This window comes from Fistularia commersonii, chromosome 29 (genome assembly GCF_037954325.1).
Source record: "Fistularia commersonii isolate RoL2024-O1a breed Wild chromosome 29, RoL_Fcom_v1.0, whole genome shotgun sequence".
In the NCBI taxonomy this organism is placed as follows: Eukaryota; Metazoa; Chordata; class Actinopteri; order Syngnathiformes; family Fistulariidae; genus Fistularia; species Fistularia commersonii.
This window is the reverse complement of record NC_141312.1, coordinates 4962725-4980244: the sequence shown is the minus strand read 5'-3', so window position 1 is coordinate 4980244 and position 17520 is coordinate 4962725. Positions and strand designations below refer to the sequence as shown.

At 41.5% G+C, this 17520-nt stretch overlaps 2 protein-coding genes across 4 annotated transcripts; both read right to left on the bottom strand.

Moving 5' to 3' along the window:
- Positions 1–276: 276 nt before the first annotated feature.
- Positions 277–9340, bottom strand: smad9 (SMAD family member 9). 3 transcript variants are annotated; one of them, XM_086176857.1, is made up of 9 exons: positions 9220–9340; positions 5865–6046; positions 5510–5661; positions 4818–5033; positions 4349–4606; positions 4112–4222; positions 3441–3662; positions 2229–2485; positions 277–899 (listed from the first exon to the last, which is right to left on the bottom strand). In XM_086176857.1, the coding sequence occupies exons 3-9, from the start codon at positions 5550–5552 to the stop codon at positions 756–758; spliced, it is 1251 nt and encodes a 416-aa protein (XP_086032983.1). In that variant the 5' UTR covers positions 5553–5661; positions 5865–6046; positions 9220–9340; the 3' UTR covers positions 277–755. The 3 variants fall into 3 exon arrangements, with proteins under 3 accessions (XP_086032983.1, XP_086032981.1, XP_086032982.1); XM_086176855.1 differs by having other exon boundaries at positions 5510–6046; XM_086176856.1 differs by having other exon boundaries at positions 4112–4219; positions 5510–6046.
- Positions 9341–12478: 3138 nt separating this feature from the next.
- On the bottom strand, positions 12479–17239 carry alg5 (ALG5 dolichyl-phosphate beta-glucosyltransferase). Its single transcript, XM_086176726.1, has 10 exons — positions 16923–17239; positions 16135–16303; positions 15890–15936; positions 15205–15273; positions 15001–15093; positions 14800–14913; positions 14641–14700; positions 14414–14565; positions 13616–13701; positions 12479–12751 (listed from the first exon to the last, which is right to left on the bottom strand). Exons 1-10 carry the CDS (start codon positions 16983–16985, stop codon positions 12636–12638), a joined length of 969 nt encoding a protein of 322 aa, XP_086032852.1. The 5' UTR covers positions 16986–17239; the 3' UTR covers positions 12479–12635.
- Positions 17240–17520: the final 281 nt, after the last annotated feature.

Below are 17520 nucleotides of genomic sequence, written 5' to 3'. Positions count from 1 at the left end.
TAATTATCACCCATGCAGGAACCTTTTTTTTTGTGAGAAGAAAAAAAAACATCTATGAGTTAATTACAGATTGAAGGGCTCAGGGCTCAGTAATGTGTAGAGAATGTAAAAGCAGTGTAATCCAAATTGTAGTGCGTGCCCCCTGCTGTCAATATGAAATTACAGCTGACAACTGCAGGGAAACATTTTTCATTTATGATGAAATTCTTGACTGTGTCATGAGGCTTTTTATTAAGAACATACAAGTAATCATGATATTCAGGAATAACTTGAGACTTGCAAAAAAACAAGTTTAATCGAACAAGTAAAAAGCAACCATACAAGTCCACACATTAATCAACAAGAGGAGAAACAGTACTACAGTAATAGTAACTCATATATATACATATATATATATATATATATATATATATATATGTAAACTGTAAGTCTTTGAGTACCTTTAGTTATTTAACATTTTTCTATCTTGGATGCAGATTACATCCTGGAGAAACCAGAGGATAAATGCTTTCTTGTCAAAACTTCTAAAATGAGAAAATACTCCTATCAGTTTATTATGATAGCAACAGGTTTGCTAAATGAAATGTGTATACGGTTTAATTTTTGCAACAGTATGTGACCGAGCCATGATTGTGTGTAATTTTGCGTGCAATGTGAGATGAAGGACTGACATCAGGACAGAAACCCTGGACACAGCAGACCATACACAATGTACACAAACGTATGTGAAACATCACATTTTTTTGTCATTGTTGTTATGATACTGAGGATATGGGGTTATGTGGAGAGCCCATCTGTGTGAGGACCTTGTCCAGCCACTGCAGGGGCCCATGTAGATGCACCTCAATCCAGCAGGGAGTGCTGGTGACATCTTGACGGTGGTATTCGGCGCCCCAGCCCTGAGGAGACACAAGTGTGGTCTGAGCTGCACATGTCTACTAATGATCATTTGTGCCACTTTAATTGATAGGATGAGTGCATACACTTTAATTGTACCCAAAGTACAAAAACTAAAATTGTAAAATTAAAACTGTATTGATATCTATTATATATTGTCCAAAGTGTGACACTGCAACATATAATTTCACATCAAGACACAGATCTTGACAAGTCTAGATACTACTGATTTCAATTGACTCAATTTTAAAATTAACAAAAAAAAAAATGCCTCAAAGATAATCAGGAAATGAGCTGAAGCTCAAGCACTAACTTGAAAGTCAACAAAAAATTACGTTGAGAAATACTCCAAAATATTTATGACCTAAAGCATGTCTAGAAAAAATATTTCAGGTTGAGAGAGAAAAGTGTTACACTCATGGATCATATTCTAATAAAGTAGATAATGTACGTAAACTGTCGTCGCAATAGCTCTGCATTGGAATTAAATATAAAACAATCAAAACAAAAGATTTTAACCCATTTCAAAAAATGGGTGTTAACTTACTTGTTCCCCTTTGGTCAGCTTCACTGTGACAGTTTATGTTGTAAATAGGCTTAGTATCCATAATAAGCGACATACAAACCATTTGTGTTAGCATCTGCAAGCAATTGCAATTAAGCTGGCAGCAGTAGCTGTAGCAATGCTAATGTCCCACAATGCGATGCGGCAGTTACTCGATCACAAACCACAACCAGCTTTGGTGAATCGAGAGTGGGAATAACAATCATCTTTTGAGTGTGCGTGGTCACAGCTGCAGAAAAAGGACAGCTAACAGCCATTCTGCCGATCGCGACCAGTGGTCTCGCTCAGTATTAGCCATATGTCTGGCAGCCACATTTGTTATGTTTTAAAGGATCTTGTTTGCTGGACTTCCAATGACTTTGTTGGTAATGTTTTGCCACCTCCTTTAATCCCACCTGAAACTTGACACTAAGAGACCAATAGATTTTGGCTTACGAGGGCAGCTTTCAAGTCCGAATCTAAAAAGGATCCAGTTAGGACCAGACCAGAATTTTCCCGTGACAAACGAAAATCAAGCTTTCAAGCTTCTTCTCAGTCTAAAAAATAATTGGAGAAAAATGCACATGTAGATTCTGTTCATAATTATAATCTACATAATCTATTTGTTTATTTGCCATTCAAAAATCAGCCCAGTCAACATGTTTTCTGACATTTAAAACTGGATGGATGTCTAACTTGTGGAGAGTGGACAAAATCCTATCAATCAAAGCACTTCAGCCACATAAACACCACATTAGACTTATTTTTTTTCAGAGAAAGCAGGTACCTTCACAAAGCTCATGCGGATGGTGCACATCTTAGTGAGCTCGTAGACGACCTCAAAGCCGTGGTTGACGGACTGGGCGAGGAGCTGCGCGAACAGCTGGTTGTTAAAGATCTTGAGGCTGCAGCCGCTGGGGATTTTACACACAGTAGTCGCGTGGAAGCCATGCTGGAAATTACAGTTACGGCTCTGGACGAAGATGCTGCTGTCACTCAAGCACTCTGCATACACCTCACCACCTACATAGTACAGGTGTAGCCCTGAGAGAGAACAATAACATTGATGTCCATTTTCTGAGAAATCTTCATGATAAACAGCCTGAAATTGTATTTTCGTAACACCCCAGCGGTAGAAACCCACTGCATATAAATCAAGAATGTTTGAATAATGTGTACCCTTATCCAATTACCCCTGACCAATTGACTCCCATCCTTCCAAACCGCATATTTTTCCAACACACAGCCCAGACTAAACCATGGAGTCATCTTTGTGTGTGTGTGTGTATGTGTAGATTCAAAAAACTAAAAACTGATCCGATGGATGACAAATCCCCTTGGATACAGAAGTCTATCGGAGTCTGGAGTGATTTGCTTATTCAAGAAAAAACAAACACACATTCACTGTGAATCGATCTGGCTCATTTGTGGATTCATTTTTTGCCCTTCAGTACCATCTAATGGCTTCCGTTCAGATTACATCGGAGAGCTTATGGCGCGTTGGGAAGGAAACAAATCAATTTGCGATATTCATTGGTCCATTCCTTAATGCTGACAAGGTATGAAGAGGAACGTGGCTTCCCGGCATAATGACGAACACTTTTGTTTCCACTTCTTCCTATTTTTAAATATATGACACATTTTACAGCCTACGGCCGCCAGTTTTTCCAGCAAAGGTCTGATTCCCAAGAAAATGTCTGACTTAAGTGTTTACCACAGACTATACGGGTATGTTCTGTCAAAACATTAAAGTAACTTATTCCGGACTCTAGATAAAAATAAAATGTTTTGACTTATTTTATGTCTAATATCCTCGCACCAGTTTTTCCAGCTGTTTAGAAAACTATTTAATGGGTTTGCAGGGAAAAGAAGGCTACTTTCAAAAACAACTCACAAAAACTTACACAATCCGAATTCTGTATGTCCGTATTAAGTATATGTGTAACAAGTAATAGTTCAATTCGAAAAATGCAACAGTAAATACAGGGAGTCCGTCTACCTTTGCCTATGTGCCTGCGTGTGTGTTCGATGGTGGAGTTACGGTTGACGTTGGACAGCAGGCCGAGACAGAAGCGGTTCTTGTTGTTTGACGGATCTGTGAATCCGTCCACCAGGACGCTGCGGGACGAGGCGTGGAAGGTTTCCCCAACACGATTGTTGAGCTCGTAATAAGCGATGGAACACCAATACTCCGGCTCCTCGTAACACACTGGACGTAAATCTAAGGAGGAATGGAAGGGATTGTAGTCAGATTGGATACTTGAGTTTTTATGACAATCCACTAAAATTTCTGCACAATCTTGAAATATCAAGTGTTGCTTTTTTTGGTCAATATACCTGCCCGGCTTGTCGGTGCATTTCGAGCTGAAACCACGTAAAAAGGGTTTTTTTCCTCGGCAGTCAAAAACACGTTTGCCTGAGTCAGTCAGGATTTTGCTACCCGGTAAACCGACGATTCTCAGACATCACGCATTCATCCTGATCTTTTAATATTTTGTTGGATATTATTGTCACGAGAACCCAATGTGCAGAATTCATTGAAAGCATTCTAGATATTATAAACTCACTATTATGTGTTTTTATCATTTATATATTGTTGCAAAGCTCGCATTTTGTAATCTCCACTTTAGTTGCATGTCTTTCCAATATCTCCATGTCAGTTTTACTTACCTCTGTGTGGAGCAGAGAAGGTGAGTTTGGGAGTTTCTGCGGTGTTGCTGGGCTTCACATCCTCCTGAGCGCTGGTCTCCATCATGCTGTAAGGAGGAGGGGGAGTCTCTGCTGGAGGAGGGAAAGGGGAGACGATGTGGAGGAAAGTCAAGTCTGAATTACTTGCACGGAAAGTGCTTGAATATTTCACAGGACCCGACACGACAATCTTAGTGTCATCTTTCTTGTTTTTGATACCTGCGAGGTGATACGGGCTGCCCGGCTCGGCGGAGCTGACGGGGGAGTCGGGGTAGCTCTGCAAGGTGGGTGACTGGGTGAGGGAGGACGGAGGAGACGAGGAGAAGGAGGAGCAGGGCAGAGGAGGGAAGGAGTCGGGGTAGGTGGCGTTCTGAGGCATGAGGGGCTCGTTGTGCAGGGAGGTGCTCCTGAACTTTGCCAGCAAACTGTGCTGAGGATTGAACTCGCTGTGGCGCGGAACCAGGACGGGTGGCAGCACTGAAGGGAGACAGGGTAGTCAGGGTAGGAGCCAGACGCTATTCCCAAAGATTACATTACTGCAAATTCTTTAGGCTGGGGAACACTGTATTAAATCAGACATCCTCTCTATTTTCCGGATCACATAAATGCTTTGCCGTTCTGATACATAAATTCAAGAATTACCTTGGTTCTCTGAACAAATATAGAGTGCGTGCTCTTCTCTTCTTACCCGGAGTTTCCACCCGCCGGTAGTGGTAGGGGTTGACACAGATGTCTTTCTGCTTGGAGCCGAAGGGGAACTCGCAGCACTCGAGGGCCTTCAGCTCATGGTGGGACTGCAGGTCGGGCCAGCGCCACACCCGGCAGTAGATGACGTGAGGCAAACCTTTCCTGTGGGAAACCTGCAGCCTCCCGTCCAGCGAGCGAGGTATCGTCACACACTTGCCTGACAGATTCCGGACAAAAAAGCATGGATCTCAAGATTGCGGGGTAAAAATTGCTGATACGCGTTTCCCTGTTGTCCTTTTTTTATTTTTTTACATACGCGAGAGGAAGCGCAGATCATCAACATAAACTCAGCAGTACGTCTGTTCAATGCCGTTAGCTGATCACCGCCCTGTCTTATCTTCACATGAGGCTTCCCTTAAAACAACTCAGATATCAAGAACTTTCCATAGTTAGACTTTTTTTATCATGGAGTTTGATCATTTCCTTGATCTGTATCAAATGAATGTAAAATATTTGTGACTATGTAAGTATCAGTCTATTTTTTAACAACTAAAATGGAACATGCATCTTAAAGCTGTCTGATCCCTTTTTAATTAATATGCGGTTAATTAATATAACAGTTTATCTCTACATAGCTAAACAGTATGTATATATATATATATATATAATGTTTATATGCACTATAATACTAACTGGGCTGCCCAGGACAGCTGAGGGCCCTCTCCAGCTCCTCCATTGCCCCCTTTTTCTTCTTTAATTTCTTCACTAGAGAGTCCACAGCCTTTTCCGCCCACTTTTCTTCCTCATCCCCTTGTTTCCAGCCAAGCAGGCGCTTCACCGCGGGGCTGGTGAAGGAGAAGAGGGATGTAATGGAGGTAGACGAGTTCATTATGAGATGGATAAATGGGTGGCGGGATGAGCTGATGGGTGCAGTTAAAAGGATAAGGGTTCCCTTGAGGACTGGAGTGAGGAGGCAAATAATGAGTATCCCAGACAGTAAAAGAGGTAGCGTAATGAGTCTGTGTAAACAGGAGCTGGTTTTTTGTACTTCGCCGTTACTTCCGAGCAGCAATGGCGGAGGGGTTGGAGTCCTGCCAGAGAAGCACAGACCCTAAATCCCCCCCCCCCGTCCGTGTCGGCACAGAAGGGATCTGCAACTCTGGATTTAAAGCCTCATGTAGGGGATGTTTACTCTTCACACAGCCAGAAATCCAGGTTAGTTTCAATCATCTGGAGAGAAAAAAGAGAAAGTATTAACTGATATTTTGGCAAGAAAAAAACAAAGAGTGGAGTTACAGAAGCCTTCAGGTTTGTGCCACCCACTCTTACCAAAACTGGTCAAACAACTTCATGACAAACGAAACTGTAGACAAACAGTCACTCCTTTTAAAACCAGCACATAAAACTGGGAAAAAGGTAAAAGTAGCCCATCTTATAAAGCCCACACAGTGATGATTAAAACTTTTCTAACACAGCAGTCAGGTACATCACCAATGTTCACTTTCATGTTTGTTTTGAAATTCTTAACAGCAAAAATAAATGACCGCATAGGTGGGAGTATTGGTAGCTGCATGACTTGTGAGATCTGAAACTTCTTTAAAAAAAAGTCCTTTCTATGAATCCAGGTATTATGATCTCTCTGCTTGTTGCAATTATAGAGTTGTAATTGCTGTGTCAGAGACAATAAGGGAAGTCACTTCCTTTTTATCCTGTGCAACCCAAAGGATCCGTAAAAAAACTGAAATCGACAGTACTTTTACCGTCAATCATTCAATATTTTCCCCAACTTGTCATGCGTGTTTGGTTAATAATGCAAATTATATCACAGTACCTCTGAATTAATCTCTCACATGTAAAATTAGCAAACAGTTAAAAAGGATTAAAATGATCACATGCGGGATCAAAACATTTCACATCTTCAGTTTCAGTTGGCTCTCCAGATTTGGTTGCTGAAGGTTCAACTCAAAACGTCCGAGTGCAAAGTCTGAGGCTTTGTGATTCAAGTCCTCAAGTACAGTCATAGCAACATTTTTATGCACACACTAATAAACATATATAAACCATGACTGAGTAATAACATGTGTCTGTTTTAAGAAAATTAAGAATTATTACTTGTTAAAATATTAGCTACAATTACTCATAGTTTATATATGTGTACACACACACACGCACACGCACACGCACACGCACACGCACACACACACAGTATATTACGATCACAGAGTAAATCAGATCTTTCATGCCTCAAATATCTCTGATTTAATGAATCATTGGTGTTGAAGTCAAGTTGTTTTTCCTCCATGGTATTGCTGAAGGAAATGTATGGTCATGAAAAGCGTGACTCAAATCTGACTGGAGTCCAGACCACACCTCTCATATTCACTGGCGTCTTCCACTCCGCAACATCTTAACAGTACAGTGACATTTTTATGGCAAATATATTCCACCGGTACACTTCTACTACACCTGTCTATGTAAATACATGTAAGGAATGTGTACATAGTAATTCTTGCTTTAGTATGTTTATTTTTGTCCATTCTGTTGTTGTTGCAGCCACATGCCTATGTAACGAGCACTGTTGAATACTGTTACTGTATCAAATCAGGATATTTTCATTCACACACTAATATATCAATAGTTCTGGGCCCTTGGAGCATTATGCTGTAACTTCCTAGAACTGGGACTTTCAGCAACAAGATGAAAATGCATAGAAAACAATATCTGAGCAGTACGTTTGTGTTTTGAAAATAGAAACAGGGGATAGATGGTTAAGTCACAAGTTCACAAACTGTGAGCTTCTGTCATTCGAAAGTGCAACGTTCAGGAAACAAAAGATCATTCTGAGGCAGAAAATTATTGAATATTCAACAAACAATGGCGTGTATTGTGAAGTACTGACTGTTGTACTGTGAGGTGCTCACAAATATCCAACCCAAGGAGAAAGCAAAATAGCAAAGTGAAACCTGGAGGCAAGTTGGTTGTATATGTGCACGTACTCAGCCATAATAGGTGATTCGGATCAAATATCAGCTTGTTACATGTATGTTCTGTAATCACGGCATTAGACTTAGATTTGCACAACAACACTGCGCCATCGCCAGGTACTGTTACATATGATGGAGGGGGGAGGCGATATCCTCTGTGGGGAAAATGAAACATGACCAAAAACTGTTTCTGAAAGAACCAGGCTCATTTGTAGATTCCCCAACAATAAGGAATGTCCTCTCTGGCCTGTTTCAAGGATCATGCCACTGACGCCCAGGAGCCGTACTGTCTGGCCAGAACACATCACAGGACAGGAGGAGGGGAGGGCAAGAGAGAAAGGGAGAGAGAGAAAGGAAGACAGAGGGAGAGAGAGGGGAGAGAGGGAGAAATCTCCCTGTTTTTGTGTTTGCTTTATTCTGTCCATCTGAGATGACGCACCTCCCCGGCAGCACTGTCTTATTGAAAAACGCTCAAATATTTACACAGCGCATTGCATGTCTCACAGTTGAGTTTATCACAGTGAACATCTTTTGCAGAGGGACATCCTGCTGCTGCTGCTATGGGCTTTCTGTTTGCCAATGTGACCCGCTCTGGGTGTTACAGTCTCTCCTGCATGTTAGACCACGGGGGCCTTTCCTCTCCTCTCCTCCGCTCATTTTGCACTTTAAACTAACTTTGTTGAAGGAGGATTTTGCAGAGATGAAAAGCCAACATTTATGATGGATAAGCCCCCCCCGCATACCTGCCGTGCCCTGGTTGGTGCGGACGGAAATGTGACCGCCGGGGTGTACAGTGACAGCGGGGGGAGCGCAAACGCACACGCATGCTCAATACGGCATCACTTGACTGCCGCTGCTTTATGGAGGCTGGCGTCACCCAGTCTGCAGCTCAGATAGGCTAATTACCTAATGCTTTATCACCAGGACACCCCCTTCCCCGAAAAAAAGTAAACACACAAGCTTCCTCTTACCGCATGGAGCCATTTACCAGCAAAGTCCTGGAGATCAGTCAATCAATCAATCAATCAATCAATTAATCAATCAATCAATCAACCAATCAGCCGCCTAAGTGATCGGTGGCATCCGAAAGGATTCTTGCAAGTTTACTATGAAATGTTATTCTGAACTTTTACTAAGCCCAAAACACATCCTCATCATATCGTGTTCTTGATTGTCAATGAGTTTATTTTGACAAGTTTCCCAAAATAGCATTATACGGTCATTTTGGCTGCAGAAATGTGTAGAAATACAGCGTGACGGCGCAAACGAGCGACGATGCAACAATTTGAATTTTGCAGGTCTTTTCTAATAAACTGAATTTTCTTCCGCTGTATCGCAGCAACGCATTTGAAACAAGCAACTTAGTTTACAAAAAAACAACAACATAATCAAAATGAACAAATGATTTGTTTTCCTCACCTCTGTTATGACAACAAGTGCACCGGAGGCTCCCCGACTGACTTGGGTCAAGCCAGCAACTGCGGTTGCGGAGGTGTGTGTGCGTGTGTGTATTGTCCGTGGGTGTGTGTTTATGTCCGTGTGCGCGTGTAGACGGTGAGGAGTCAAGTCGCACATGACAAAACTTATATCCGTATTAACGTTTCAAAATAAAGCTTACAACGCGTCGCCAAATTAATGATAGAATGGTTAGGATTTCAAGTACTGAAGACACACACGCAAAGGCAATTCCTTTGAATGGATAAATTTGTAAAGAACTTTTGAAAAGTTAATTTACAAAACTCTTTGATGAGGATTTCCAACTTCCTCGTTTATTACTAACCCTTTTCTACTTAAGATTAGAATAGAATGTGCCTTAAATAATATTCTACTCAAATAGGTAGAAAAAGATGAACATTAATAATAAGGAAGTTGGCGATATGCATTGCCAACTTCCTTATGATTGTGATGTGGCAATTTGGAAACTCCCCATAGGTCATCAGAACTGAAGAAGCCTCTGGGATGAGGGGTGAAATGTCTTGTGAATGAAGAAATTCAAGTCCAGTTGCCAAGACAAGAAGATTTTGACAAGAAATCACCATGACCTGGATGACTGAGAACCCCCACAGACATATTGTAGTGTTATTAGTCAGGGAAACACCCACATGATGGTAAAACTTTTGGCTAAGTAGCAACAGCTGTTCCTGCTCGAGTCCAGGTAAAACCTCCCAGAATTCATTGTACCCAAAATTACACCCACATTATTCCCTGCAACTCAAAAATAACACAGAAAACAAGCACCAACATAAACATGTTCCCCCGCTCCGATATTACTGTGATGCTTATTAATTTTTCCTGCCATTTCTAACCCATTTAAATTAACATTTGGTAATTTCTGGTAATTACGTCTTTACAGCACGTAAGTAAAAATTTAGATTTCCACATAAAACACCGAATAAAATGACTGTCAAATGTCAATCTAAAGAACAATGCGTCTGCTCCTGACTTGACGGCCTGAATTACGATGCGTATTTTATTGTGACGGATCTATTTCCGGTCCCCGCGCGGCCTCGGCTTTGCGATCTTGACGCAGGTTTTGAGGAGCCCGGAGCCTCCACTCCTCCAACCCCAGCCGGAGCGCCGCACAGCAGCCTCGTCGGCGTCAGCCTGGCTGGAACCGCATCGCCTGCCTGCAAAATCCCTCCGCCCCCCCTCCACCACCACCCCATCCGCCCCTCCTGGAACTTAACCGGGATGTCGAATCCCTGTCCAAAACGCATATATGCGTACGTGTGCGTGACACCTGGGTCAGGCTCGTCCATCTCGGCGGGTGGGTTGGCGGGAACGAATCACACCCGGTTTCCAGAACATTCGGATCCTCCGTAGAAGCCACTGAACTGTATGCGGTGTAACGAGAACTCACACCTTACACGGCTGTCTTTCGCTTAAAGTTAGCACCCCGGTTCATCCTTAACCCATCCGTGTCGTTTTCTAAGAACCTGGACGCGGATGTTAGCGCTTGGAAGATAATGGGAGCGTCTTAAACTATAAAACGTATCTTGTTTAGTTTACTTTATTGACGCCTTCATCGCTCTTGTTTTTATATCAAGTGTAGAAATCCCCTGAGGAACCACAAGTTAAGTTAATGATACTTCCGGATTGAGGCGCGCGCGCATGTGATGCACCTGCCTGAAATTTTTAATAAAATTAAAAAAATCTCAGAATGGGGTTTAAACGCCAGAACACCATTGGGATCCCAAATTAACCCATTCGATTTATTTTCCTTTTTCCTCTATTTTTTTTCTAGCTTCAAACTACGGTCATTTCGTTACCTTTGACGGGAGGTATTTCTCACCGCGGATGGATACGAGCCCTTTATTGCGGAGTGCAGTGGCCGGTCCAGTTAATGACGCAAGCCCGGCTGGCGACAGGGAGTCTACAAGTTTGACATTTTCACAGTTTACAGCAACTGCTGCGGAACGTCACCGTCCTCCCGGCAGCTAGCGAAACCGCTCCGAAGATGCCGTCACAGCCGTGTGTGTGTGTGTGTGTTTTTCCGAACACTGGACGGCGCATCAAAGAGCAGCGTGTTATGCCACAAATAGGGGGGTGGTTCATCGGCCAGAGGTCACAGTCTGGGCCGGGGGAAACCACAACTAGGGACTATTTTCTCTGCTTGCCAGAGTTATGTGCATTTATCGTGCGTCCCCGTGTTTTTTTTTCAGTGTACAGTCACCTGCAGAAAATGTAGTGAACAGTCGGTTTGACATAGGAGATGAGTTGGATGTCTGCAGACAGACATGGACACAAACAGGAAGCCCCCCCCCCCCGGTCTTCCCCTGCCAGGCCCCAGGCCTGGACCCAGACCTCAGCCTTGCACAAGAGAGCGGCCCGGACATCTTCAATTGCTTGAACCACAAGAACGCCTCTTGGATAACTTTCAAAACACTGTCAACATGAGGTTTGGGAGCAAGGCGATGGATAGCTGGAGATAAATAGTGAGGTTCCCTCGGTATATTTCACGACAAGTTGAGGCCAAACTCAAGATACCGCAGCCTCCCACCCTTCACTGAGTTTCGCTCAGTTCTTAATGTGCCGTAATTACTTATGTTTTATACATATAAACATGCAGTGCTTGTCTTTTTTTTCCCCTGACTGGAGGTGTATCTGCGGGGGAGGAGAACCTGGTTTGGCGTATAATAAACACAAGGATTTTAGAAGTGCTCATCAGACACATTGTTCAATAAATTAAGTATCACTGCAAGGGCAGGAAGCTGACACACATTATGATTCAATAATTTTTCCGAATTTCCTGCTGCCTCCTGGACTTCTGTGCAAAACTGCCAGTTTTTTTTTCCCCAAAAGGTGACTAACTGCCAATTCAGCCAGGGGGTTATCCCTAGATTTTTACCAGACACCGATCTGTGTCTCATTGTAAGCCCCCACACCCCAGTAAGGATACCTTACGGAATAATATAAAATAAAAAAGCAATCGGTGAATTAAGGGCTCTCATTTTTGTTTCAAGTCATCTAGCCTGCCAAGCCAAAATGATCTTTCCACAAAAAACATTCCATTGTCCCCTGTAAAGTCTAACACCCAGTCGAATTCTGTGAATTAAGACAGACGCCGATCAGTTCTCCTGTGTTTTACTCCCAAGGCTATCTCACTCCATTTATGAGTCTCAAAACAAACAAAACGTCAAGTAACTGAATACACGGATAAGCCATACTGACATTTGGCCGTGGCAACATTGGTGTCCATTTAATGGTGGCCATCGCAGGCCAGATCAGAATAAAAATGAAGGCGGGGCCGAGGGGGGTCTGTCTGTTAATACCACCTTTTCCAGAAGGTCTGTGGCCCAGGAGGTCGCTATGACACAAAGGGGTATTCTCATTGACTAGTCTGTTTTATGTGGCGACTGCAGCTTCCAGGCTCCAGTGACGTAACGCAGGCGAATGAAAACCAGGTCCCGCCCCATCTGCAGCCAACTCCAAAAGGGGACCAGTTTTGACCCTGGCGAAGCAAATGCATAGACATTTAATTGTTAATTGACGTTTTGAATCGTAAAAATATACCGCCTAGGTGACATTTACTGCTGGTAAGTTACAGCGCCTCCTCCACAAGAAACAGCCTCACGGATCAATATTAAGTGAGCTTAGGTAAGAAGATGCTTTGTCAGGGTTCGTGCTCGTTCATAGAGGAAATTTTCTAGGACTTTTCAATAATCCTGACATGGGCTTGGCAAGAACTCCATATATGTCTTATATCACCTCATTGTGGTACTGTATTGTGATCCAAAATTTCTATATCCAACCATTATAGCAAGATTGCATCCTTGCTTTTGATCAAATCAAAGTGACAGGAATAAATATGCTTGAAACTCTCATAAGAACTGGGTGGAAAGCACTGCATGCTACGCTTGATCCACCCCACACATTCATCATAATACACAGAAATATTTTAAAAAGGACTCTGAATATCTAACATCTGTTTTGTTGCAATAGTATGAAGTAGTAAGTATAAAATCCATCATATCAATCTATCATCTATCATGTTTTTGCAAATGTGAATTCTAAAAATTAGGCGAATAAAATGAACATGTTTAAAGAAAAAGACTTTCCTCAATGAGGGAAGACTGTTAATACTGGCGAGGACTGTGTGAAGAGTGTCATAATGTTATAATGAAAATCTACAAATAACTTTACTGAGACAACAAGAGTTGTTTTCAATGTGTAGAAACTTATTCAACAGTATTCAAAGTTGTCTAATATACATGGGAACCATTTTTATATAAATCCAAACGGCAGATTTGCAAACGTATAACTGAGAAATCGACAGACGGTCTCTTGGTAAACATGTATTTTGTTAGGAACCTACCTTCTATCTCAGTCCAGTTGACTGCCACCTCTGCTATGGGGATTTTGAAGCACTGGGCGATATACAGGAGCTCCACATCGAAGGCCCTGTGAGAGGACACCAGAAGTTGACTTGACATTTCCCCTGGCCAGGTTTTCCTTCAAATGCTTTACTCATAATTTAAAGCATTTTCATAAAACCAAATTAATGTGCCTGATGTAGCAACTATTTGAAGCGGCCTGATGGGATGTCCATGGACTGTGTGTGTCTCCTCTATCTTATGGCACCATGTATGCAGCTTAATGTAGTCGTTCATTCAGGCCATACAAAAGGGTGCAACCGGAGGAAAAATATTCATTTAGAATAAAGCATATAAAGTTTGTTACTCAAACATCAGCAAATTACCACCCTATGGTTCCTAATTAACTTTTTATCATTATTTATATTAACTCAAAAATAGCTCTGACTAAAATCCCCCCCGCTTGCCAGTGGGCATTTATTTTAATTTTATAATTTGATCATAATGTCTGAAAAGACCTTTTTTTTAATAAAATGCATTGCTCACTTTCAGGGGAATTATCAGCTCATAAAAAGATAAACTATTGTGCCAAAGTTTAAAAATTAATTATTTTAATATTATTCAAAAGCAGGTGTAAAAACAGGAATGGAAATTCAACTGAGGAGCCTGAGCTTTCTGATGCAATTCAAGAAAAGCACCGTTGAACTTTCAACTTGTGAAATAAACCTAATCTGGTTTAAGTTTTCATCAGTGTTTATCATGTGAAGGTCAAGTGTCTCAGGTGCAGATTGAGTTCTTACCATCTCTCTACGTGGAGAGAAGAGAAGGTCTTGAGTGCAGCCTCCCGTGTGAAAAGCTTGAAGCCGCACTGTGTGTCTCTGATCCCCCTCACGCAGAAGAACCACACAAGGAAGTGGAAGCCATACATAAGAAATGTGCGAAACAGGGAGCGCTGTGGAAAAGAAGCACAGCGATTAGACGATTTTCCAAATACTTCAGTCTCCAAAAAGATTGAAACTTTGACTACCTGAGCGACCGACTCTTCTTCAAGGTGAGCTCTGGATCCACAGGAAATAGCCATGTTGTCCTGTGAGGACAGATAAGCATTTCTTGAATCAGTTTAATACATAATATTGGGCAATATGTGAGACAGACACACACACACACAAAAAGAACTCCACCACACCGGTTTAGGACTGAGGTCATTCAGGCCTGCCTCCACTTTCTCAATGTCGGAAAACTTTGTAGCACCGTCTGCATCCGCCATCAGGATGATTCTACCCCTGGAACTCAGCGTTCCCTGAAATTGAGAAGAAAATAACACATCTAGGGAAGACCTAAAGATCAACTTGTGGGGTTGTAGTCATAAGTTGAAAACTAGTCTCACCATTCGCACGGCGCCCCCTTTCCCCCGGTTCTTCACCAGCGTCAGGACCCGCACTTTATCTGCTGTGTACTTCTTGGTGTACTCTAACGCAACCTGCGCAACACAAGGAGCATGTCAAGTGCCATCAGTTGGAAATGCTTTAAGTGTGTTGGGCAAGATATGATTAAAAACATTAGTCCCCAAACTAGGGTTGAAAGTTAATACCTCTGTGGTTTTGTCTTTGCTGCCATCGTCAACCACTATGAGCTCGAAGGTAAAAGCCCGGTTCTGTTTCTGCAACAGGGAACAAAACCAAGTGTTCTTGTTGGTCTTTAAGCTATATGCTGCCATCTAGTGGTATCTTTTGCATGACACAAACCATGTGAAAGGATGTTCCAGTAAAGCGCAACTTCTCCTTATTACCAACCATTTCTTCATCTACCACTCATTTCATGAAGACTAATGCGATTTTCAGATTACTAAACTGTAAGTTATTTTACCACTTCCAGGACAAGCAAAGACATAGCACCTGACTGTCGATTACACCAATGACTATCTATTGTATTAGAATTTATTTTAATTTTTTTCCAATTCTAACTCCAGAGTGATGTATTAAAAAACGGGGAGTGCTCATTATAGAGATGGTGGAAAAAAAAATCCAAGTCTGTTACTCTTATGAGAGTAATAAACTTTGTCATTATTGGATTTTGTTTTTATAGCACTTGTCTTTATTATTTATTTTTATATATTTATTTTAATTGGTTATTATGGATTTTTGCACGTTTTTTGTACGACATACCCTGTGGTATTAAAATATATTTTTGCTCATACTTAAGCATGTTGATTATTATATTTGTCTTTAATAATTAATGTTTTCATCAGCAGGGCCTGTTTAAGGGAAAGTACTTACCTGTCTATTTTCCAGGTATGCCATAGCTTCATCCAGCATCACAGGCACTGGAATGACACAAGGAAGGACGCGCGCGCGCGCACACACACACACACACACACACACACACACACACACACACACACATTTCAATAATACGATATATAAAAAACAATGCTATTGTACTATTATTAATCAAATGGGGCTTTATGCATCTATTAAGTAAAGCCTTAAAAGAGTGTTTTTTTTTTTTACTCAAATCTCACTTCTGAGCTCCTCATTGTAGGCTGGGATTACAACTGAGAGGTCTATGGAGTGGGGATCATGGAGACTGGGGAAGGGCTCTTTCTGTCCTGTGGCTGTCAGGAAGTATCTCTCGCTCTCGTGGCGTGTCATGTTCACCCTCCCAGCACTGACATGCGCTACCACAATAATCTGTGAAGGGGAAATGTATAAACAAAGGTTGCCATTAAAAGGTACTTCAAAAAACTTTCACAAAAAAATGCCAGGTTTGTGTCTTCACTCACAAATGTTCAATCTCTATACATAGATCTAAAACATGCATGTGTCTTGTTAAAAAAAAAAAAATAAAAAAAATGTTGCAAAATAATCTTAATAAGCATTTGATTATTCTTGGAACTGCTTTCCCCCTGTTGACCATAATCATATCCATTTTTTTCGCAGCAGTGATATATCCAATTACATAAATTGCACAACACATTCCATTTGTTGTTGTGATGTGTATCATTTACCCTTAGTATTCAACATAGGCTTCAAATGTGACCTTTTAAACGTCTTGTTGCAGTGTATATTACTTCTTATCTGTGTATCTCTTTCTACCGTGCAAACGAAGTGTACATTTCAAAATATATGCAAACAAAGATGGATTTAAAAATCTATTAAGGTGTTGAAGACTAAATGAAATTACACATCTAATGCTTAATGTTTGGCACTGAAAAACCTGGTGACAATTTAAACATAACATTAGAATCTGTATGATCGGTTGCTGATTTCAGTGTGAGAACAGCACTTTCTCCATTTCACAAACACTTACCACGATTAGAGCAAGCGCTGCCAAGGCGACCAAGCCTTGAACTAATTCACAAAGAATATCCATTTTCCATAAAATAACCTGAGGCCACTGACAGCCCACAAGTAAATGCGGCTAGCTGAAAACGCTAGCTCGTTTAATTCCAGGTTTTGATTCAAGCACTGCAGTCGGTAGTCTTACTTCCGAGGACATGAAAAAATATAGGTTTAAAAGGTTGTTCAGATGCTGGGGAAACTAAATAGTCGTTATTATATTTCCATTCCTCCGTGAGTAGTTCATTGAACTTCACATCCAATCACAACTGAACACAGCGAAGAGGCGGAAGTGGATGTTTTCTCGACACATCATCAGTTGGTAAGAGAAGACCGAGTAATCAGATAAAGCACTCACAGCGCCCTCTAGTGGACGGGAAGAGAAACAACAACTGCCACTAGAGCAGGTAATTGTTATAAATCCATTCATTCCAAATATATTTGACGAAATAGACACCTCACTGTCAGCCTATGAAATTATAACTATACCATATAGACATTTTTGGCTTTTAGTTACATCTATTGAGGGCACAAGCAAAGACATATCATCAGTATAAAATATCTGATTT

Coding starts and splice junctions, on each gene's coding strand:
- smad9 (XM_086176855.1), bottom strand. CDS start 5,705: ATGAACTCGTCTACCTCCATTACATCCCTCTTCTCCTTCACCAGCCCC. Junction 4,223..4,348: donor CAGCCCGTATCACCTCGCAG/GTATCAAAAACA, acceptor TCCCTCCTCCAG/CAGAGACTCCCCCTCCTCCT. Junction 900..2,228: donor TCCGCATGAGCTTTGTGAAG/GTACCTGCTTTC, acceptor GTGTCTCCTCAG/GGCTGGGGCGCCGAATACCA.
- alg5 (XM_086176726.1), bottom strand. CDS start 16,985: ATGGATATTCTTTGTGAATTAGTTCAAGGCTTGGTCGCCTTGGCAGCG. Junction 15,274..15,889: donor CATACCTGGAAAATAGACAG/GTAAGTACTTTC, acceptor TCCCTGTTGCAG/AAACAGAACCGGGCTTTTAC. Junction 14,914..15,000: donor AAGGGGGCGCCGTGCGAATG/GTGAGACTAGTT, acceptor TCTCAATTTCAG/GGAACGCTGAGTTCCAGGGG.